General features: G+C 42.2%; 1 protein-coding gene across 6 annotated transcripts in view; it reads left to right on the forward strand.

Moving 5' to 3' along the window:
- Nucleotides 1-5,705: 5,705 nt before the first annotated feature.
- Nucleotides 5,706-17,624, forward strand: part of LOC117743722 (reticulon-4-like) — a 28,249-nt gene continuing 16,330 nt past the window's right edge. Inside the window, exons 1-3 of one of the 6 annotated variants that reach the window (XM_034551491.1) lie at nucleotides 5,706-6,487; nucleotides 13,359-13,412; nucleotides 14,996-16,873. In XM_034551491.1, the coding sequence (XP_034407382.1) occupies nucleotides 5,950-6,487; nucleotides 13,359-13,412; nucleotides 14,996-16,873 (2,470 nt within the window). In that variant the 5' untranslated portion in view covers nucleotides 5,706-5,949. Of the gene's footprint in view, nucleotides 6,488-11,686; nucleotides 11,726-13,358; nucleotides 16,874-17,624 lie in introns of all 6 variants that reach the window. The other 5 variants (XM_034551492.1, XM_034551493.1, XM_034551494.1 and 2 more) reach the window with 5 other exon arrangements.

Below are 17,624 nucleotides of genomic sequence, written 5' to 3' on the forward strand. Positions count from 1 at the left end.
ACTGCACGATGAATACTTTTACTTTCAGTACATTGAGCTGATAATACATACTTTCACAGTGTGGAATTAGTACTTTTACTCTGAGTACTTCTTCAACCACTTTCGTACGATCCTTAGAATAATCAATGTGCCTGAACTTGCCAAATAAATAAACCTGGATGAATGGATTAATTAACTAATTAACAATCACAACACACACACACACACACACACACACACACACACACACGGTGGTTATTAATTTTGATGACATGAACAAGAATCCTTTGAGTTCTGAAATGTACGACTGAAACATCGTTCAGGGAATCAGGAAGAGGTGAAGCTGTATTGTGTTGGCGAAGCAAACAGACAATCTCTTTCATAACTTAATTATCACACCCAGTAGCAACAGGGACTTCCAGATGTGCACCCACTTGTTGAGGAAACATGTTGTCCCAAATGATTCACTACATCTCAACCCTTTGAGCTAAATGTGCACAACCAGTTTGTCTTCAGTCTGTCTCTCAACAAACACACACACACACACACACACACACACATGATCGTCATGTCTCATGCCTCACCGCGCCTCAGAAATATTTCCCATCAGCCAGCTCTGCAGAGTATTTTCCACCAAACCAACAGCAACAACACCTTTAATCCGTGGAAATATCAACTGGAATCAACACACACAACATATGCCCATTCCTGATGTAATGATGTAATACTCTCAGTCAGGAGTGTGTGTGTGTGTGTTTCTGTGTGTGTGCGTGTGTGTGTGTGTGATATAAATACTCAGGCATCAGTAGAATTGAAGAGGAAAATGCTGTGTAATACCCCCCTCCCCCTCATCTCTGTCTCCCAGCGAGTGGAGCTGGTGTGTGTGTGTGTGTGTGTGTGTGTGTGTGTGTGTGTGTGTGTGTGTGTGTGTGTGTGTGTGTGTGTGTGTGTGTGTGTGTGTGTGTGTGTGTGTGTGTGTGTGTGTGTGTGTGTGTGTGTGTGTGTGTGTGTGTGTGTGTGTGTATTCATGTACTTTTTTGTGAGGACATTTGAGTGTCAGACCTCGAAGTTGAGGACATGTTTCCCATCCTCACCTCTTCTGATTTAGAATTGGGTTGAGGTGAACGTATTGTACAGGCTGTTTCAAGTCATTCTCAGTAATGTACTGTGAGGCTGACGCTAGTAAAGAAGAAGAACACATAAATCAATAAGCTATCTCAATCCTAAAGAGGAGAGTGAGACTTTTCTCCCTGTTAATGCATCCTAAACACAAAAAAAGCAGAGCGTACAGAAAGTATATAGAAAGAAGAAGAAGAGCACAAAAACAATCTTAAGTTGGGAAACAGTTTTGTAACGTGTACAATTACAAAATGATTACAATGTTTCACACCCTCAAAGACACTCGGGTGGAAGCAAAGACTGAGGCTGGTTTGTTGAAAAGGTACTGCAAGTTAATTTAATCATCATTCAGATGGAAAGATTCAGATTTCGACAACATGCCGTCGTGGTAAACAAGATGTGGGAGGAACATACTAATGAACGGATGCTTTCTGATTATCTGCCTTCACCACGGGATACTTTCTGTCTTTGTTGTTTCACTGTGCTGGAGGAAGTATTCAGATCCTTTACTGCAGTAAAAGTACGATTGCCACACTGTACAAATAGTTTAAGTAGAAAACCATGCATTACCAATGTAATAAAAGTATAAAAATGTCGCCTGTGACTCTTATACTATATATAATACGATATATTATATCATTAGATAATTATTAGAAGTTGAATAAAAAAAGAAGTCCCTTAAATGTGTACTTAAGGCCAGTTACATTCCAGCACCGGGTCTATACAACATTAACAACATATAAACGGCACACGTATACATTTATATTTATTTATGTGACCTACACTCTGGTCTTGTAGGCGTCTGTTAACTTCCACTAAAAGACATTGTCAACAGTCCAAACCTGTTGCTCGGCAACCGAGCAGCTGCCATCATCCCCAGCCTCCCAGCTAGATGACTAAAGATATCTCTGTGTATCAACGCGCACACACACACACACACACACACACACACATACATACATACGCACACACACAAATTCACCATTCAGTTGTTTTCATGTACATAGTGTATTTACTCAAGTTACTTAGTATAAAGTATGTCCATTTACTGCTTTATACTTCTACTGCACTACATCTCAGACAGAAATATTGTACTTTTTACTGTACTGCATTTATTTGATAACTGGAGGTACTTTGCAGATTCAGATCACTAACATAAAATATAATAAACATACCTTTATGATTTATAATTTTAGATTAAACTACCTAGCAGTATATACAATACGTACAATTAGCTTAACTTTTACCATCTGCAACATTAAAGGAATGAACACAATCCAATAATATAATGTATATTATTTTGCCGTTCTGCAGAATGAGTACTTTTACTTTGGGTACTTTAAGTATATTGTGATACTTTTGTACATTTACTGAAGTAAACTGTTGGATCCAGGACTTGTAACAGAGTATTTATTTATATTGACTAATTCTCTTTTAAGTGAATCTGTCTGTCTGTGTTAAACCTCCCTTAAACACAAAGCCAGTGTTTTAAGATGAACATACTCTGGAGGCTGAAACACAGAGAAAAAGACGTGTTTCCAAAAAGTGCTGACGTACTCTGAGGTAGGAGCGAGTGCAGAGATGACCTCAGCTGATCAGAGTGTAACCAGAGTGTTTGATGGAAGGTGTGAGCAGGAGCGAGACACAGGAGCTCCCATCGTGTGCAGTGACTCACCACTCGGGGCCGACAGCGGCTACTGCAGCGTCCTCCGGTCAGCTGACTGCTGTTTCCAACACGACACGCTGTAAAACAAACACTCCGCTGCAACATGGAGGCAACTTCACTACCGTGTTTACGTCCTTTTAGGGTCACGAATCAAGCCAAGCGGCGCCGGTGTACACTTGTAACATCTCCTTCTAATTACTTCCTAATATTCATGACCGCTGCCTCCAGTTGTTTCAATATGCTTTGAGTCCTCCACCGGGCTGACGTCTCACTATTGCGTCACTCCATCACATCAGTGTGTATAACCAACCTTTTCTATTGACCAGTTTTGTGATTTGTTGTCCACACCCATCTATACACGATTTTAAGCCTCATATCTGCCATCGGGACTCGTACACACTCCCGTGACACCCTCAGTATAAATGTGATAGGAGCAGAACTTTGGATTTTTAAAGTTTTATTTTCATGATCAATTAAATGTTCCTCAATACAGGAGTCCCCTGACTGATCGATGCTCGACCCAAAGTGCACTTGTTCGCAAACAGTTGCTTATTTCTTTTTGTTTGTGTCCACCTGACTCTTGTAAGTCCAATATTCACCTTTTTTTTTTTTTTAGCTCTGTTTTTGGTCTCCACCAACTCCTGAGACAAATATCTGACTCTTTGCTAAATGATCCACTATGTTCACCAGCGACTGCTGCAGCCTGAGTAGGTTGCCGTGTTTTGTTTTCTTACAGCTTTTAATATGAACGTGCATGGTGCTATGAAAGCAGTGAGAGTGAACCAGAACAAGGAAGTTTTGGGCCGGACAAAGAGCTGCAATCATAGAAATAGAAGAAGAGTAGAAAGGAGTAGAACAGACATGAAGCTGTTTGGAACTTCAGACCTTGTTAACAAGCTCCCAGTTTCTTCCTCACGCACTGCGACATGAATACACCGTGTTGATAGAGATGAGATATGGGAAGCCCCCCAAGCCCCAAAGTAAAAATAGAACAATCTGTCAGCATGTTGGATTTCATTTCCTGTGTCTTTAAATAAAATGTTAAACTCAACTGAAACCATAACAGTTTTGAATGTCTCTGCATATCAATTTAAATCATTTTTTTTAATATTCATACTTGAATTGCACGTGGAGGATCATTTCCGGTTTCCCGGAGCCATGACACCTCAAACCCTGAGCCTTCAAACTGTCTGAACTTTCAGACTCTCTCAACTAGTTTCAATATTTTTAAGCATTCAAATTCTGTCATTTGCATTTCTCCTTTTGAGACAAAATCGACCGTAGGTTTCTTTATGCTTTAGAGGGTTAAACCTGTGACTCACCCAACGATTTCCTCTTTATGACTCAAACCTAAACAATTTCACATTGAATTTCATTGTTTGTTCCAGTAATGCGACCAAAATCATTTATTCCCAGAGAGAACAAGAGGCTAAATATCCTTCCAAAGTTATAAATGTAAACGTGACACGTAAAGACAGTTTGTTTGAGCTGCTTGCAAAATGACAACATGTCCTCATCAGCAGATGGACCTTTTTAATCTGCTGATGACGGCTACAAAGGGTTACTGAGCGCTCCACAAAATGGCCAGTAAGTGCCAAATTCCCAACAGATAAACCTAATAAAATCGAACACCAATTACAGACATTTCTTCTTGACAAACCAACAACGTGCTAGTTCGTCTCTTTATACTTCCCCTTGGTATGAAGGACTGACTCAAAATAAACTACAAGTGTGTGAGTTCATGGTAATGAAGGAACGTGTCACCCAGGGCAACAGTGAGGCTCATTGATCGTTAACGTTTCTGGACAACAATGGAGCTCTATGGCACAGAGGAAGAAGATGAATCAGGCTTTGATACACACACACTTGTTAGTAGATACATTCAGTGTTGGTTTGAGTCTGTGCATGAAGAAACATGTTGAATATTAGCATAGTCTGAAGCTGTCATATATATACTTAGACATATACATTCACGTGTTTTATATATATATATATATATATATATATATATATATATATATATATATATAGTACCCAGCCTGTCATCAGTATGTGTTGTAACTTCATATTTCTCAACCTGAAGCTGAGTCTGTCCCCCCTGCTCCTCTACCGCTTCATGGAGGAAGCCTCATGACATTTTACCCCGTGGGTAACTTGATACTTTGAGTATATATTGTTGATAATACTTTTAAGGTATAACATGTTTGTATTATGTCATTGCTAAAGTAAAACTTCTGAATACTTCTCCCAGTACTGATTGTCTGTGTGTGACACGTGTTGGCTGCACACAAAAAAGAGTACTATTTTTAGGTTTTACTTGAGTCTTTCCATTTTAAGCTACTTTATACTTCCACTATACTACATCGCAATGTTGTACTACTACTTTGACAACATTCACTGTCATGTGTTGTATTGATTAGTAGTTATCAGTAGATGCTAATACTTCTGTAGTTTTATTTAAAACTGTTTCCTTACATTGTGGTATTGCTTTACTTACTTGCCCCACTACTTAAATGGAACTCCATTTACATTAGTAATCAAATAAATGTCAGAATCAGGTTAGAACGAAACAAATTGTATTTCATGTGATATACATCAGTTGTTAATTATTGATTATACGTTTGAAGTATGAGTTTGCATTATGGTACTGCTATAGTAAAACGTAAGTACTTCCAGGCTACCGTATGACATGTGTTAGCCAGAAGAGTTAGAATAGAAAAAAAAGTAAGTTCAAGTTATGTAAAAAGCGCCCTGTTGGAGTTATGTCAGAAAACAGACTGAACGTTCTGCTCCTAAATTTTAGAGGAGGTGTCCCGTTACACCTCCACTCTGCTGTGAGGGGTCCACCTCTAACTTAGACGTGCTCTGATTGGCCACAGGTCGCGTCGCTCAGGGGTCAACCCGCAGGTTATTGGTCAGCGGAGTTCCCTTCCACTCCTTCTCAACTTCACAGTGTTCGTCTGAGACTCGGGTCCGACTCAACTGACGTGTGGCGCACTTGTCCAACTCTATCCGGTGTCACTAGCAGACGTACCGGGAGAGAGTTACCGGTGAGGTTTCACAGCGTCCCCCCCCCCCGGTGGAAGTTAGTAACACGAGGAAACCGAGCCCAAAAACTAAACGATCGGAAACTTTTGTTTCCACTTCAGAAGACAGTTTGGAGATAAACAAAAAGAAAAAGAAAAATGGCAGACAACGACCACGTCTCTTCCACCACTCTATACGGGGGGGAGGCACACCACTACCAGGCCGAGCCGGACAAGCCCGAACAGGACCTCTATAGCATGGATGATATTGTGGACTTGGTCGGCGGGGCTCAGGACGCCTTGCACCGCCACTTAGCTGAAGACAGTGAGGCACAGGAGTTCACAGAAGAGGAGCCAGTAACGTTACCAGAGTCTGTCCGAGTATGGGACCCGGTGTCGGTGCCAGAAATAACGGAACCGTATCCGGAGCCTGCCGTGCCGGACTCCACAAGCTTTTCTTCCGTTCGCGACGACATCCCGTCTTTAATCGCCGAGGAGGACCCCGAAGAAGTTGTCGCCCCGAAAGTCGAACCCGAGTCTTCACAGATCGAGCCGGAGCCACAGGCTGAACCAGAACCCGAACCTGCCCCTGAGATCGACGCCCTCCCAGCGGCTGAACCCTGGAAAGCAGCCCCAGCCTCCGCAGAAGCAGCAGAGCAAGCTGCGGTGACAGAGGAAGCACCAGCTCCAGCATCTTGTGAGTGTGCAAACTGAAACAATGTGTCTTTTAACTTTGTAATAGTTTAATCTACCTAAACGGATACATTTGTATCAACGGCTCGCGGAGTGAGATGTCGTTAAACGGGATTTCGAACGTTTACTGCACGTTCTATCGAACGTTCCATGGGAACGACCGTTAGCTTTGTTTGCTCGCCCAGACGCCGAAATGGAGATAAATAGCTACATTTTTTTTTTAAAGGGGCGTGGTGCCACATTTATGTTTTTACTAACTTTTATTCCCAGTTAAGTCGTGTCTAAATGTTCGTGAACGTGTTTATGCTCCGTGACAGGGAGGTTATAGCCGGTTAGCGGGCTAGTGGTGCTCCGGGGAGCGGATTCACCGTGAAGCTAACCTGCTTGTCTTGACAGTCGGACGTCCTATTTCTTTGGAGGGGGGGTGTTTGAAAACACACACTTTTAACCAGACCGTGTGTGTGTGTGTGTGTGTCCGGTTTAATAAACGTAGCTATGTCCGGCCTTTCAGCACCGATTCCCGGTGAATGAGCTCACAGGTTCGCTCAGGTTTTTTTGTTGGAGAGATGCGGCCCACCTGTTTCGACACCCGGCAGGAGGCACGCCGTCCTGTTGCCTTGGATGAGGTGGCACTATTGCACCATTTTAAGCCTTCAACGATGTGTTGACAACTTGCTCCTCTTGCATTAATATAAGTGGCGTTTTACTGAACATTGCCCGGGCACATATTTAACGTATTGCACGGTTATACATGTCACTATTGTGTCGGAATGAACATCTGCTCTGTGCCTCGACCCGCTGTTGCTAACACAGGGTAATTCCATTATCGGACACCGGGCGTTTTGTCTGTTTGCCGGTTTCTGTTAAAATAAAAAGAGGGATAAAACGGTGGTGAAAAGGTTTTAGACACTCGGGTATTTCTTCCCTGCTATACATAGCTAAAAAACAGGGCCAACACGACCAATGGTGTCAGGTTTCTCTCGCCCGGTGTCAGGTTGCCTTCAGCAGGCTAACGCCAAGACGTGGTCGTTCACACATGTGAAAAGATTTTTAATAGAACTGGAAAAGATTCGGCTTGGGTGGACTTTTATATCTTGGCGGATGAATACAAGAATGAAACTGCACGTTTAGGGGGGGAAATGAGTACCCGTCCGATAATGGACGCACGGATTCGTTAGCACAGCACGGTTTACCAGAGCTGTAACCCAGAGATTAGTCACAACAAAGGAATCCGCTCCGCGTCCACTCCCTGTCCGTCTCCTGGCTTTTCCCATATTATTTCCAGACTAACCTCAAAGCCTTCAATCGGTGTTATGTATTTTGCTGTTGCCGGCCTATTATCAGGCATTCGCCCCCCTCCTTCCCTCCATCCCTCCCCTCCCTCCATCTCCACCCAAACCAACACCCTAAATCTGGAAAACAATTTAGCCAGTGAGGCCTGTGAGCCTTCTTGTGTCCCCTCTTTGCTGCTATCACAGGTCTGAATGATCTTCAAGTGGTGTTTATGTAATGTTTGGACTTCATTCCAGGAAGTGTTTATTCTGAGCTGCGGCTGTTGTTGTTTATTGTGGTAGATAGCAGGTTAACAGGCCTGTCTTGCCTCCTCCGGGCATTGGCAGCAGAGAGACAGGGTGGGGCTGCTTGGCAAGGCCCATTTAGGTGAATAAGCCATGAGCTCCAGTTAATGCCTTGCAGTCCCGAGTCTAAACAAAAGACACAAATAAATGATTCATATGTTCTCACACTTGAGCACACTTGAGTTTTCTGTTCAATTAAAAATGTGTTTTCTCTTTTTCATCTAGATGGTCTCCCAGCTTTTAACACACATTATTTTGTTTCTTTTCTAAACGAATTTCTTCAACAACAAAAAATGTTTATTCTTATCTTTCATCCGTCCCCCTGTAATTATATCATGCCAAAAACTGAGGATGACAAGCTAAATGTGACCAAAAAGTGTCAACATGAGATGCAAATGATGTTTTTTTTGGGGCGTTTTCCATTACTTTACTGTATTGTGAACTCCCCTTTTTAACGTAATATTTTACAGCATTATTGTTTCTATTCAATAGTATACAGTTTAGAGGGCAGATGGGAACGTTGGTGAGAGAAACAGGGGATTGTCTGGTATTCACGTTGGACCACCATGCCACAGCAAAAGCAACAATTATGCTTATTCATAAGTAGGTTTTTTTTTTCTTTCTTCCTCTAGCTTCTCACCGGGGAGGATTTGCTACTTTCTTCTGTCTCATGTGCCAGACAATTTTATATTTTCAGGGTTTTGGGCAAGGCAGCATTTGTCACTGCTTTCTGACATCTAAAAAAATGGATTAATATAAAAAAGAAATGTGGGCTCTAGAATTGTACATTTTCAAATCCTACTCAGCCCCAATATATATATATATATATATATATATATATATATATATATATATATATATATATATATATATATATATATATTTCTGTCAAGTCATTATTTAATGAAATATTTGTCAGAAACCAGAATCATATCATTGTCTTTGGGGTAAATGACGCGGCAGTCAGATATCACCCCACACACTTCTTTCCTCTGTCTATTTAGTCCTTCTTCTCTTCTCTGTACATGACTCTCATTCGATGAGTCCTGCTGTGACTTAACACCACACAGATTCATGTCGCCACACCTTTTTTTTTTTTTTTTGGTAAAATATTTCTGTCCCCACCCTCGGCCATGTCCGACAGCGTGACTGACGGGATGGTTAATCAACGAGCTCCGCCGGCCTACATCTCATTACAGGGTCACCTACATCCGTCGTCGTGTATTTGTGAAGAGAGCTTGTGATGTGGTCAGGTGGATTAAACGGAGAGACGTCAGACACAAGTCATGGAGGCTTAAAGCTCAATGTGTGCTGACCAGTGTTGTTGTTTTTCCTCTGTAACCTAGTGGATGCTTCACACAAGTGGGCTTCAGTCAGGCCCCCTCCACCCAAATCAGCCACACCAGGTGGCTTCTATCTGTGGTTTCTACTCTGCACAGCAGCTGGCTTTAAAGTCTGGAAGAGAGTCAAACTCGAAAATTTAATCAGAATCACATGTTAATCTGTTTTTTTTTTTTTTTTTAATCTTGCCTCTTGATAAATGGAGATGTCCACAGCTGATGATACCTACCCATGTTGTGCTTTATTCATCACATTAAAGCTGATTTTATTATTATTATTATTATTATTTCTTCTCTGTTTCCAGCAAAAGAGTGGGCACACAGTCTTTTTAAATGTTTTTTTGTGTTTCAAAGATGGCTTGTTACAATTTGGTCAAATCACCAGGTTGTTATTTGTGATTCTTTAAAGACCAATAATGATATTTGAGAGTTTAAAAAAAAAGAAGTAAATATCAGCAAAACCTTTTGATGATTGTGATCTGATTCTTAAAGCATAGTGTATATGTCATAAGTGGGACAATTTACAGGGTGTTATGAGACGCTGTTTCTGAATGACCTCAAACATATCCGTGATATTTCTTGTTACTTATTGATCGTCGTATACTGTAAATCGAAACCGATACGTCTATAATTGAATAAAAGCATATTATAGTATCTGCTGCGTCCTTTTGGAGTACACAGCTGGTCTCATGACGTCGTTAGCCTAGCTTAGCATAAAGAACTGGAAGCGGGGGGAAACAGCTAGCCGGGCTCTGTCTTGACTAATTTTCTCCGTAGCAGCGACAGGAAAACCAGAGATTGAGAATTATACATGGATATGAGACTCGGGGCTGTTTGAATTGTGGTTGAAAACTGATTAAAATGTTACTGAACCGCTTCCATCACCTTATTATAAAAGGCTTCTGGTGTCCTGACGACATGCGGTGAGGATCGGCTTGGTTTTAGCTGGAGGCCAGTTTCTCTGTCACACTGTCGTGTCTTTAGACGGGAACATAACAGATGCATTGCATGCAACAAAACTATATTAGTCTCTTTTTTTGTGTGTGTGTGCTCTTTTCGCCAAAACTGAACCTCAAGGAGTCTGAGACACCACAGAGACAAATAAACTGTTGCTTTTGTAGATTATAGACTTAAATCAAGTGTCACAACAGCTGTATTACGTCAGTTATTGTACAAAATAGACCAAAATTGATCTGCATTGTTGAACTGCCTAAATTATTGAAATGGTCACGCTACATACTTGAGTATTTTAAACCAGCGGGAAGCAGAGAATCATACATTGAGTTCTTTATTTTACAAGATGGCAGCAGGTGAGCCGTTGGCCTGAAGTCGTATATCAGTGTTGAGCTGTAAAGGCATTCATCGAGATACTTATAGCTCAAGGAGGAAACAAATACCTCAGTGTAGAGGGCAGGGCAGATAATCTGTCAGTTAGATAATATAATATATTTTTAATTCTTTGTTCTTTTTAAAAGTCAGAAAATGGTAAAAATGAGTAAAGTATTCATCTCCCTCGAAGAGGCGAGGTAACTGTAGAGGTTCATCTCTTGATGTTAATGTTTTCTGAATTTATATTACTTTTCTGTCCTTCAGAATCCATGAATTAAGTGACCATTGTAACATGTGGTCAACACCTAACCTAAATGTAAAGTTTCTAGGTTGTACCTAATGAAGTTGGGGGCTTTAGTTGGTCACAACTATTATCTGAATATGATCATCAAATACTCCAAAACCCTCAACGCCTGCAGCTGCCCGCTGCAGGTTTTAAGCGTCTCCAGCCAGACGACGTGTGCATTGTTCCCCAGCTATGTTTAGGATGGCGTGTGATGTTGACTCTAATCTGGTAACATTTGCTAAAGACGGCCCAGTTAACTCTCACAACAGGATGCACGCTACGGATCATTGGTGCAGCCTGAATTTGTGCTGTACAACCTTTTTTCTTTTTTCTTTGTGTGTTTCATGACTCTCAAAAATATGCGTATGCCTTCCTGTAGCAGACATTAAAAATGCTACTCCAAAATAATTTTAAATGTCTCTTTTCCAGATGGTTTTGCAATGATAAGCCGTACAGCGATAATATCCAGAGCTGGACAATAATCACCAACTGTTTACATTTTTCTTTTACAAAATGTCATCTCTAGTGTTTGTACCTACGCGACAAAAACTCCAGGTTTAAATGTTTTAACGGACCATATTATTGAATCTTTTTGGTTCCCATTTTAATCTGATGTTTTGATAAGCCTGCAAACCGTTTTAATATTAAACTTGTCTGGTTCCATCCTACAGATCTTCTTAATGGCTAGAGCTTAAACCTCGACAGCAGAGGTAACTAAACAAAGCGGCCTTAAAATGAAGAATCAGTTTTTGCCAAATGATCAGATTATGAGATCAGTACAAATTGTTCTGATGAACGTGAATCCAATCAATGTGATCGTTAATTTACGATGCACTTTTTGCGTACAATTGTTTTGACTGATTTTGTTTGATTTGATTTTAGTCCACACTCTAAATACGATGACACTTTGATCATAGTGGAGCGTATTTGATTCTCCCACCCTGTTTTTTTTATTTTCAACACTCGGAGCCGCTCGACTCAAACCGAGCTCTCGCCTATCTCCTTTGGCGATCTAGTGCCTTGCTTGAGAGCACTTCCTCGGTTATTGTCTTTCTTTTTCCTGTTTTTGTATGCTTCTAATGACTTCGGGGAAAAAAGCACTTCTGTTGTGCTTGAAGGAGAGGAGGCTGCCGTTGAAACGGGAATTATAAGGTTGTGAATACAAAAGTAAAAAGCTGTTAACTTTCTGGGTGGAACGCCTGACTAGACAAACGTGTTATGGATCTTCAGCGCTATTTGCCTTCTACAACTGGATAAGTTTGATACTGAAGAGAAATTAAAAATCCTAAACCAACTCGTCATCAATCCGCCACACTTCAGAAAAATCCCATATAAACCAGGTTTATTGCCACCCGGAAGGTGGAAAACTTTTATAGGTGAGCTGAGTTCTTTAAATTCAGTTTTGCTTTTTTAAATTAATGCAATAAAAAAAATTGTATTTCCTTGCAATTTGGTCCGGGATTTAAATTTATCCTGAGAATCTGCAAAATGAAACAACCAGAAACATTCCCCCTTAATGTGATTTGTTAGTTGGTTAAACTTACAGAGCTCAGAATAAAGTTTCCTTACTTTGATAACGTCACTGATCAAATCATTGAGGTCACGTTGACTTGCTCTGTGTTAGTTCCCTACCTGTTGAAGCTTTGAAAGTATTTAACTTCATTGTGATTTCATTTATTTGTACATTTCTGTTTCGTAGCTTGTTTTGTATGCCCGCGTGTTGCTCACTTCTAGGAAATCTTGAGGATCGCAAACCCGTCATAATCACCTCAACCTGACCAGAGGGGAATTTCTTCTATTCTGGCGTCTCCTCACGACAGACACTCTTTTGTATCCCTTGAGCCCTCTTTTTTTATCCTTCTCCGTAGCAAGCCGTCGTGTTTCCGTTTGGTCTCGTGGTGACATCGATGCTTTGTCCTCCCTACCGAATGAAACCTTTAACAAATATTCACACACCTGAGAGAACTGGTTGAGTAAGCAATGTAAACACACACCATCACTTTCAACATGCACCGCTGTTTTAAAAAGGTCTAGCCAATGTTTTTTCTGGTGGAATAGTATTTTTTTAAAAAATTGGGTGAAGAATGTCCTGCAGGGACCCACGTGTCCCTCCTTTTAATTTTCTTTAACGACACTCGGAAGCTCTAATTAAGACGTTCCAGCTGAGACTTACTGACATGTGTGCCTACCATTGTGTTGGTTTAGGGACCTGTTTTCCACGTTTGGACATCGCAAACTGCGTTCTTTGACGACAAAGATGCTCGCCGTCACTCTCCCTGGTCTTTTCTCTTCTGGGCTGACTAAAACTTTCCGCTTGCTTTTTTCTCTTTGTTTCCTCCACAGATGTACCTTCTCCTTCTAAAGCTCAGCCTCATCCTCTGATGCAATTCCCTACAGGCAAGTTCTCTCTGCTCGCTTGTTTCCCCCCCTTTTTTTTATTATTATTTTCTTTCGCCACTTTATTAGTTCACTTTCCCTCTCTTTTTCAACGGCGTGGCAAAAATAACCCCTTTTGCATGTAAGAAGCTGTAGATTTTTTGTCACCTTTTTTTTTATAGCATTTACATAACAAAATTGGATGTTTGACTTTGCTTGTGTTGCATTGTGACTCACACGTGATTGATGTTGTAGAGTAGATTGACATGAATGTAACACTAATATAGTACGAATAATGATTCTCCTCAGTGATCGACAGAAACAATATTGATTAATTATATTTAACAATATTTCGTGAAGGTTCTTTGAGAGGAATCATTATCTACCACAACTTAATAGTTTGTGGGATGGATTGGGCATGGTTTATTGGCGCCAGACCTGGGGACAAACATGCTTTACCGCCATGCATCAAACCAGCGCGGTAAATACAGACCACCAGACAAATGCTGCCAACTTCTGACTGTGGAAGGTAGTCTTCCAAACAACATGGGGAAACCTTTATATTCTAGTCCTTTTTGATTCCAAAACATGGCTGACTTTTAGAGCTTTAGAGAATAATTGCTTTCCTTCTGAGGTTAGCTTGATTTAGCCTTTCCAACACTCAAAAGATAGTTCAATATTTTTACAAGGTCTTAATTTGTAGGTCTGGCCTTTTTTACGTTTAACTCAAACTTGATTCAAGATTTCAAGGCGAAATTATGTCCATCATAAGCGTTGATTAGATATCTCTACTTCCACAGTGTTTTACTGTAAAGGTAGGCCACCTCTCTACCGCTAATTAGAGTTGGGTCAATTTCTAGTTTTACCAGTTCCGGCGTACAAGCTTGATTTTCAACAGGTTGAATTGGCATTTAATATAATTATTGTCATCTTTTACGTTCTGGCCAATTTTAAAAGTAGCATGCGCCAGCAGCTGTAACAGCTAGCTGTACTAGCTGTTTAGCTAGTTGGGCTCGCTTGCACAAACATGCACAAACATGCACTTGGACTTGGTGCGTGGCCGGCACCAGATATGCCGACAAAGAGCGGAGAAAATTTTAAAACCCTTAATATCCAATTGGTTTGATATTTCTTTAGTGCGGTTGATGGTTTCAACTCTTTGACCTTTTTCTTTCAAAATTAGAATGCACTGTTTTTTATTTAACTAACTTCATCCAGGATTAAGAAATCAGTCCTGAACTATGTTCAAAGAACCAATTTATCTGGATGAGAGTTAACATGATAACTTAATCTGGATAACAGTCCAAATTAGATAAGCCTCAATATTGGTTTTAAAACTTTGGTTTCTCTCCTGTTTTCAAGGAAAGGCAAGAACCTGACCTTTTGTGTTTTTTATGTACAATACTCAAACTGATTCAACTGGTCAACAAACAGTGTGTGTGTGTACCAGCCACAGCCAACCCTTTAGCAGCACTTGTCTGGTCTTGGGTTCCTCAAAATGTTTGTAATAACACTTCTACCCAGGTGTGGTGAGCACTGTAAGGAATGGAGTATGTCTTTGATATGTTCTGTATTGCATTCTCCCTCCTCCCTCTCTACTCAAGCACTTGGGCAGAAGGGTGATTCCCCTGCACCCATCTCTCCTCTCTCCCCTCTTCACTCCCCCGACTCTCTGGAGGAGCTCTCTCTGACCGAGAGTCCCAACCAGCCCCCTGCTTTGGGATTTGCTGCATCCTTCGGCTCCTTCGCCACTGAACCCCCCACTACTCATTCCAAGGACATGGCTTGGGTGGGTGAAGAGAGTGGCTCTGGACCGGGCCGTAGTAAGATTAAGGAAGACCTAGATCCATTAGCTGGTCCTTACCTGAGTTTAGGGAAAGACCCAGGGCCTCATAATCCGAGTGAAGACAGTGGCATTTCCTTTTCACCTGAGGAGAAGCTGATTAGCTCAGACAGGTCCTCCACTGGCCCCTCCCCTGTGAACCCCCAGATGAAGGTCCCCGAGTCTCACCTTGCCTCCTCTAACCCAACAGAGCATTGGGATTCACCTTTCCTAACATCTCAAGACAACTCCAAAGTCTCCATGGATACCTTCTCCAAGGACACAGCTCCCTTTAACTCTGCCGGGTATGAGCCAGACCTGCACGACAACCAGTCTGAGGAAGATGATGACCTGATGTATGAGGTGAAGAAGAATAATAACCCATTTGAGGGCTATTCCCCACTGGCGGACAGTGGTTACTCCCATTTTGGAGACTCCAAGTCCGACAACAGGGCCTCAAAAATGTCAGAGAGTCCCACTCCGGATCTGGTTCAGTACGGCCAGACTGAAGAATCCCATGACACCCCACCATCTTTCTTAGACGTGGGGAACACTTTTGAGACGGGCAAGATGGCGGCGGACTCGCTCATGCAGTCAGTGAATCAGTTCTCATCTGTTCTGAGAGACGACGATGATGACGATGAGGAAGAAGATTCTGCTCTGCCACCGTCGCTTCCAGACATCCTGAAGTCTTCCCCGCTCAACCCCGACAAATTGGACTCCGGCTCCTCAGAGGGAAGTCCGGAGGAGCAGAGTCCCATCCTTGAACGGAGGATGATGGAGTCGCCCAACCCCCCAATCAATCTGTCGGCTAACAACCCGTTTGCCTTTGATGCTAAAGTGTCCCTGCTGAAGGAGATGACTGAGGAGTTGGAAGTGAGAGGGACCGACAAAGGAAAAGGTGAAGACGACACGAGCTTCAGCGCATTCGACCTTGTCAAGGAGGCGGAGGTAACCACCCCCACTAAGATCATGGAAGAGAAACCAGTCAAGATCGAGCAGAAAGATTGGTTTTCAAGCCACGATTCTCCAAAAATGATGGAACAGTTCGAGCCCCTTGACTTCCAGAGCAAAAAGACCGTCGCTGAGGATTCAGATTCGGAGTCGCCAACAGCAGACTCCCTGTCTCCAGTCCTGGAAGCGATGGCCAAGAACCCCGCCAGCTTCCAGGTGGAAACAGAGAACATGGACCAGAAGATGGAGATGGAGGAGCCCGAGATGGCTGAGGAGGTCTCTGAGCATGAAGTCTCCTCTGAGGAGTTTGAGTTCATTGAGCGCCCACCCAGGGGCGTTATCGACGAGTTTCTCGAGGCTCTTGATACGTCCAAGTTTGCCTCCTCCAAGCCCCCAGAGATCCCCATGGATGACGATCTAAGCTTTGGGCAGAAAGATGTGCCCCAGTTTTCAGCTCCACCTGTGGCCGAAGTAGCTCCACCTCCCAAGGTTGAAGAGACGGCTCCAAGTCAGAGCTCCTACCGCCTCCTCACCCAGGATTCCCCCCAGAAGAGCAAGACCGAGCTGGAGAAGCTCGACATTCAGCAGCCCCCACCCCAAGCTCCGCTCATCCACTCCCCTGTCCGCAAACCAGATGAGGCGGTCGCTAAGAAGAGCGCAGAGGGCGGAAAAGTGTTTAAGATGCCAAACGTGAACATAAGAGCAGGTAAAATAAACCAGTCCCCCCGCATGGATACCATCCCCCACCCCTCATCCAAACCCGGTTTTCACTGGCACTTCCAATGTTCATCGGCATAATTTTCATCTTCACTCTTTTGTTCTCCTCCACTTGCTTTCTCCCAGCCACCCAACCAGCAGCCAGTATTCACTTCAGACCCCTTCACTTCCTCCTTCGTGTCACCCTTTCCGTTCTTGCATCATCCCCTTCTGCATTTTCTTTGATAATTAACCCTCGCATTTTTTTTATTTTGTAAAGTCTGGTTTTAATCTGTGTGGTTGTGTGTTCCATTGTGGTTCCTCTTTGCTTTCTTCTTTTTTGCTGCATTTTGTGCATTTCTGTCTCATTAATTTACCATAACGTCACCATTTGAATTTTTTTTTTTTTAAGATGTGGTAAGTAAGATGTGACGACATTCATTTTTTATTTCTGTTCTGTTGTAAAGATGAGCCTATTTTTACTGTAAAGAGAAAAAAAAGTGGTACAACACATTTAAAGATATTGTATGCATGACGAGCAGAAATGAGAAATCGTTTAGACGTTTTTTTGTTTTTTTTCATCCTTGCTGTCAAATTGAATTACGTTGGGTCTGATTTTTAGCTTGAGATGCCAATCTGAAACCCAACACCTCCTTTATAGAACCCCAACACCCACTCTCCCACAACTACAAACACTCTCCTACACCAGAGAACCACACCCTGTCACTGGCTCGGATGTATGTGGTTTACAATCTCTCCAC

Source organism: Cyclopterus lumpus, chromosome 15 (assembly GCF_009769545.1).
Source record: "Cyclopterus lumpus isolate fCycLum1 chromosome 15, fCycLum1.pri, whole genome shotgun sequence".
In the NCBI taxonomy this organism is placed as follows: Eukaryota; Metazoa; Chordata; class Actinopteri; order Perciformes; family Cyclopteridae; genus Cyclopterus; species Cyclopterus lumpus.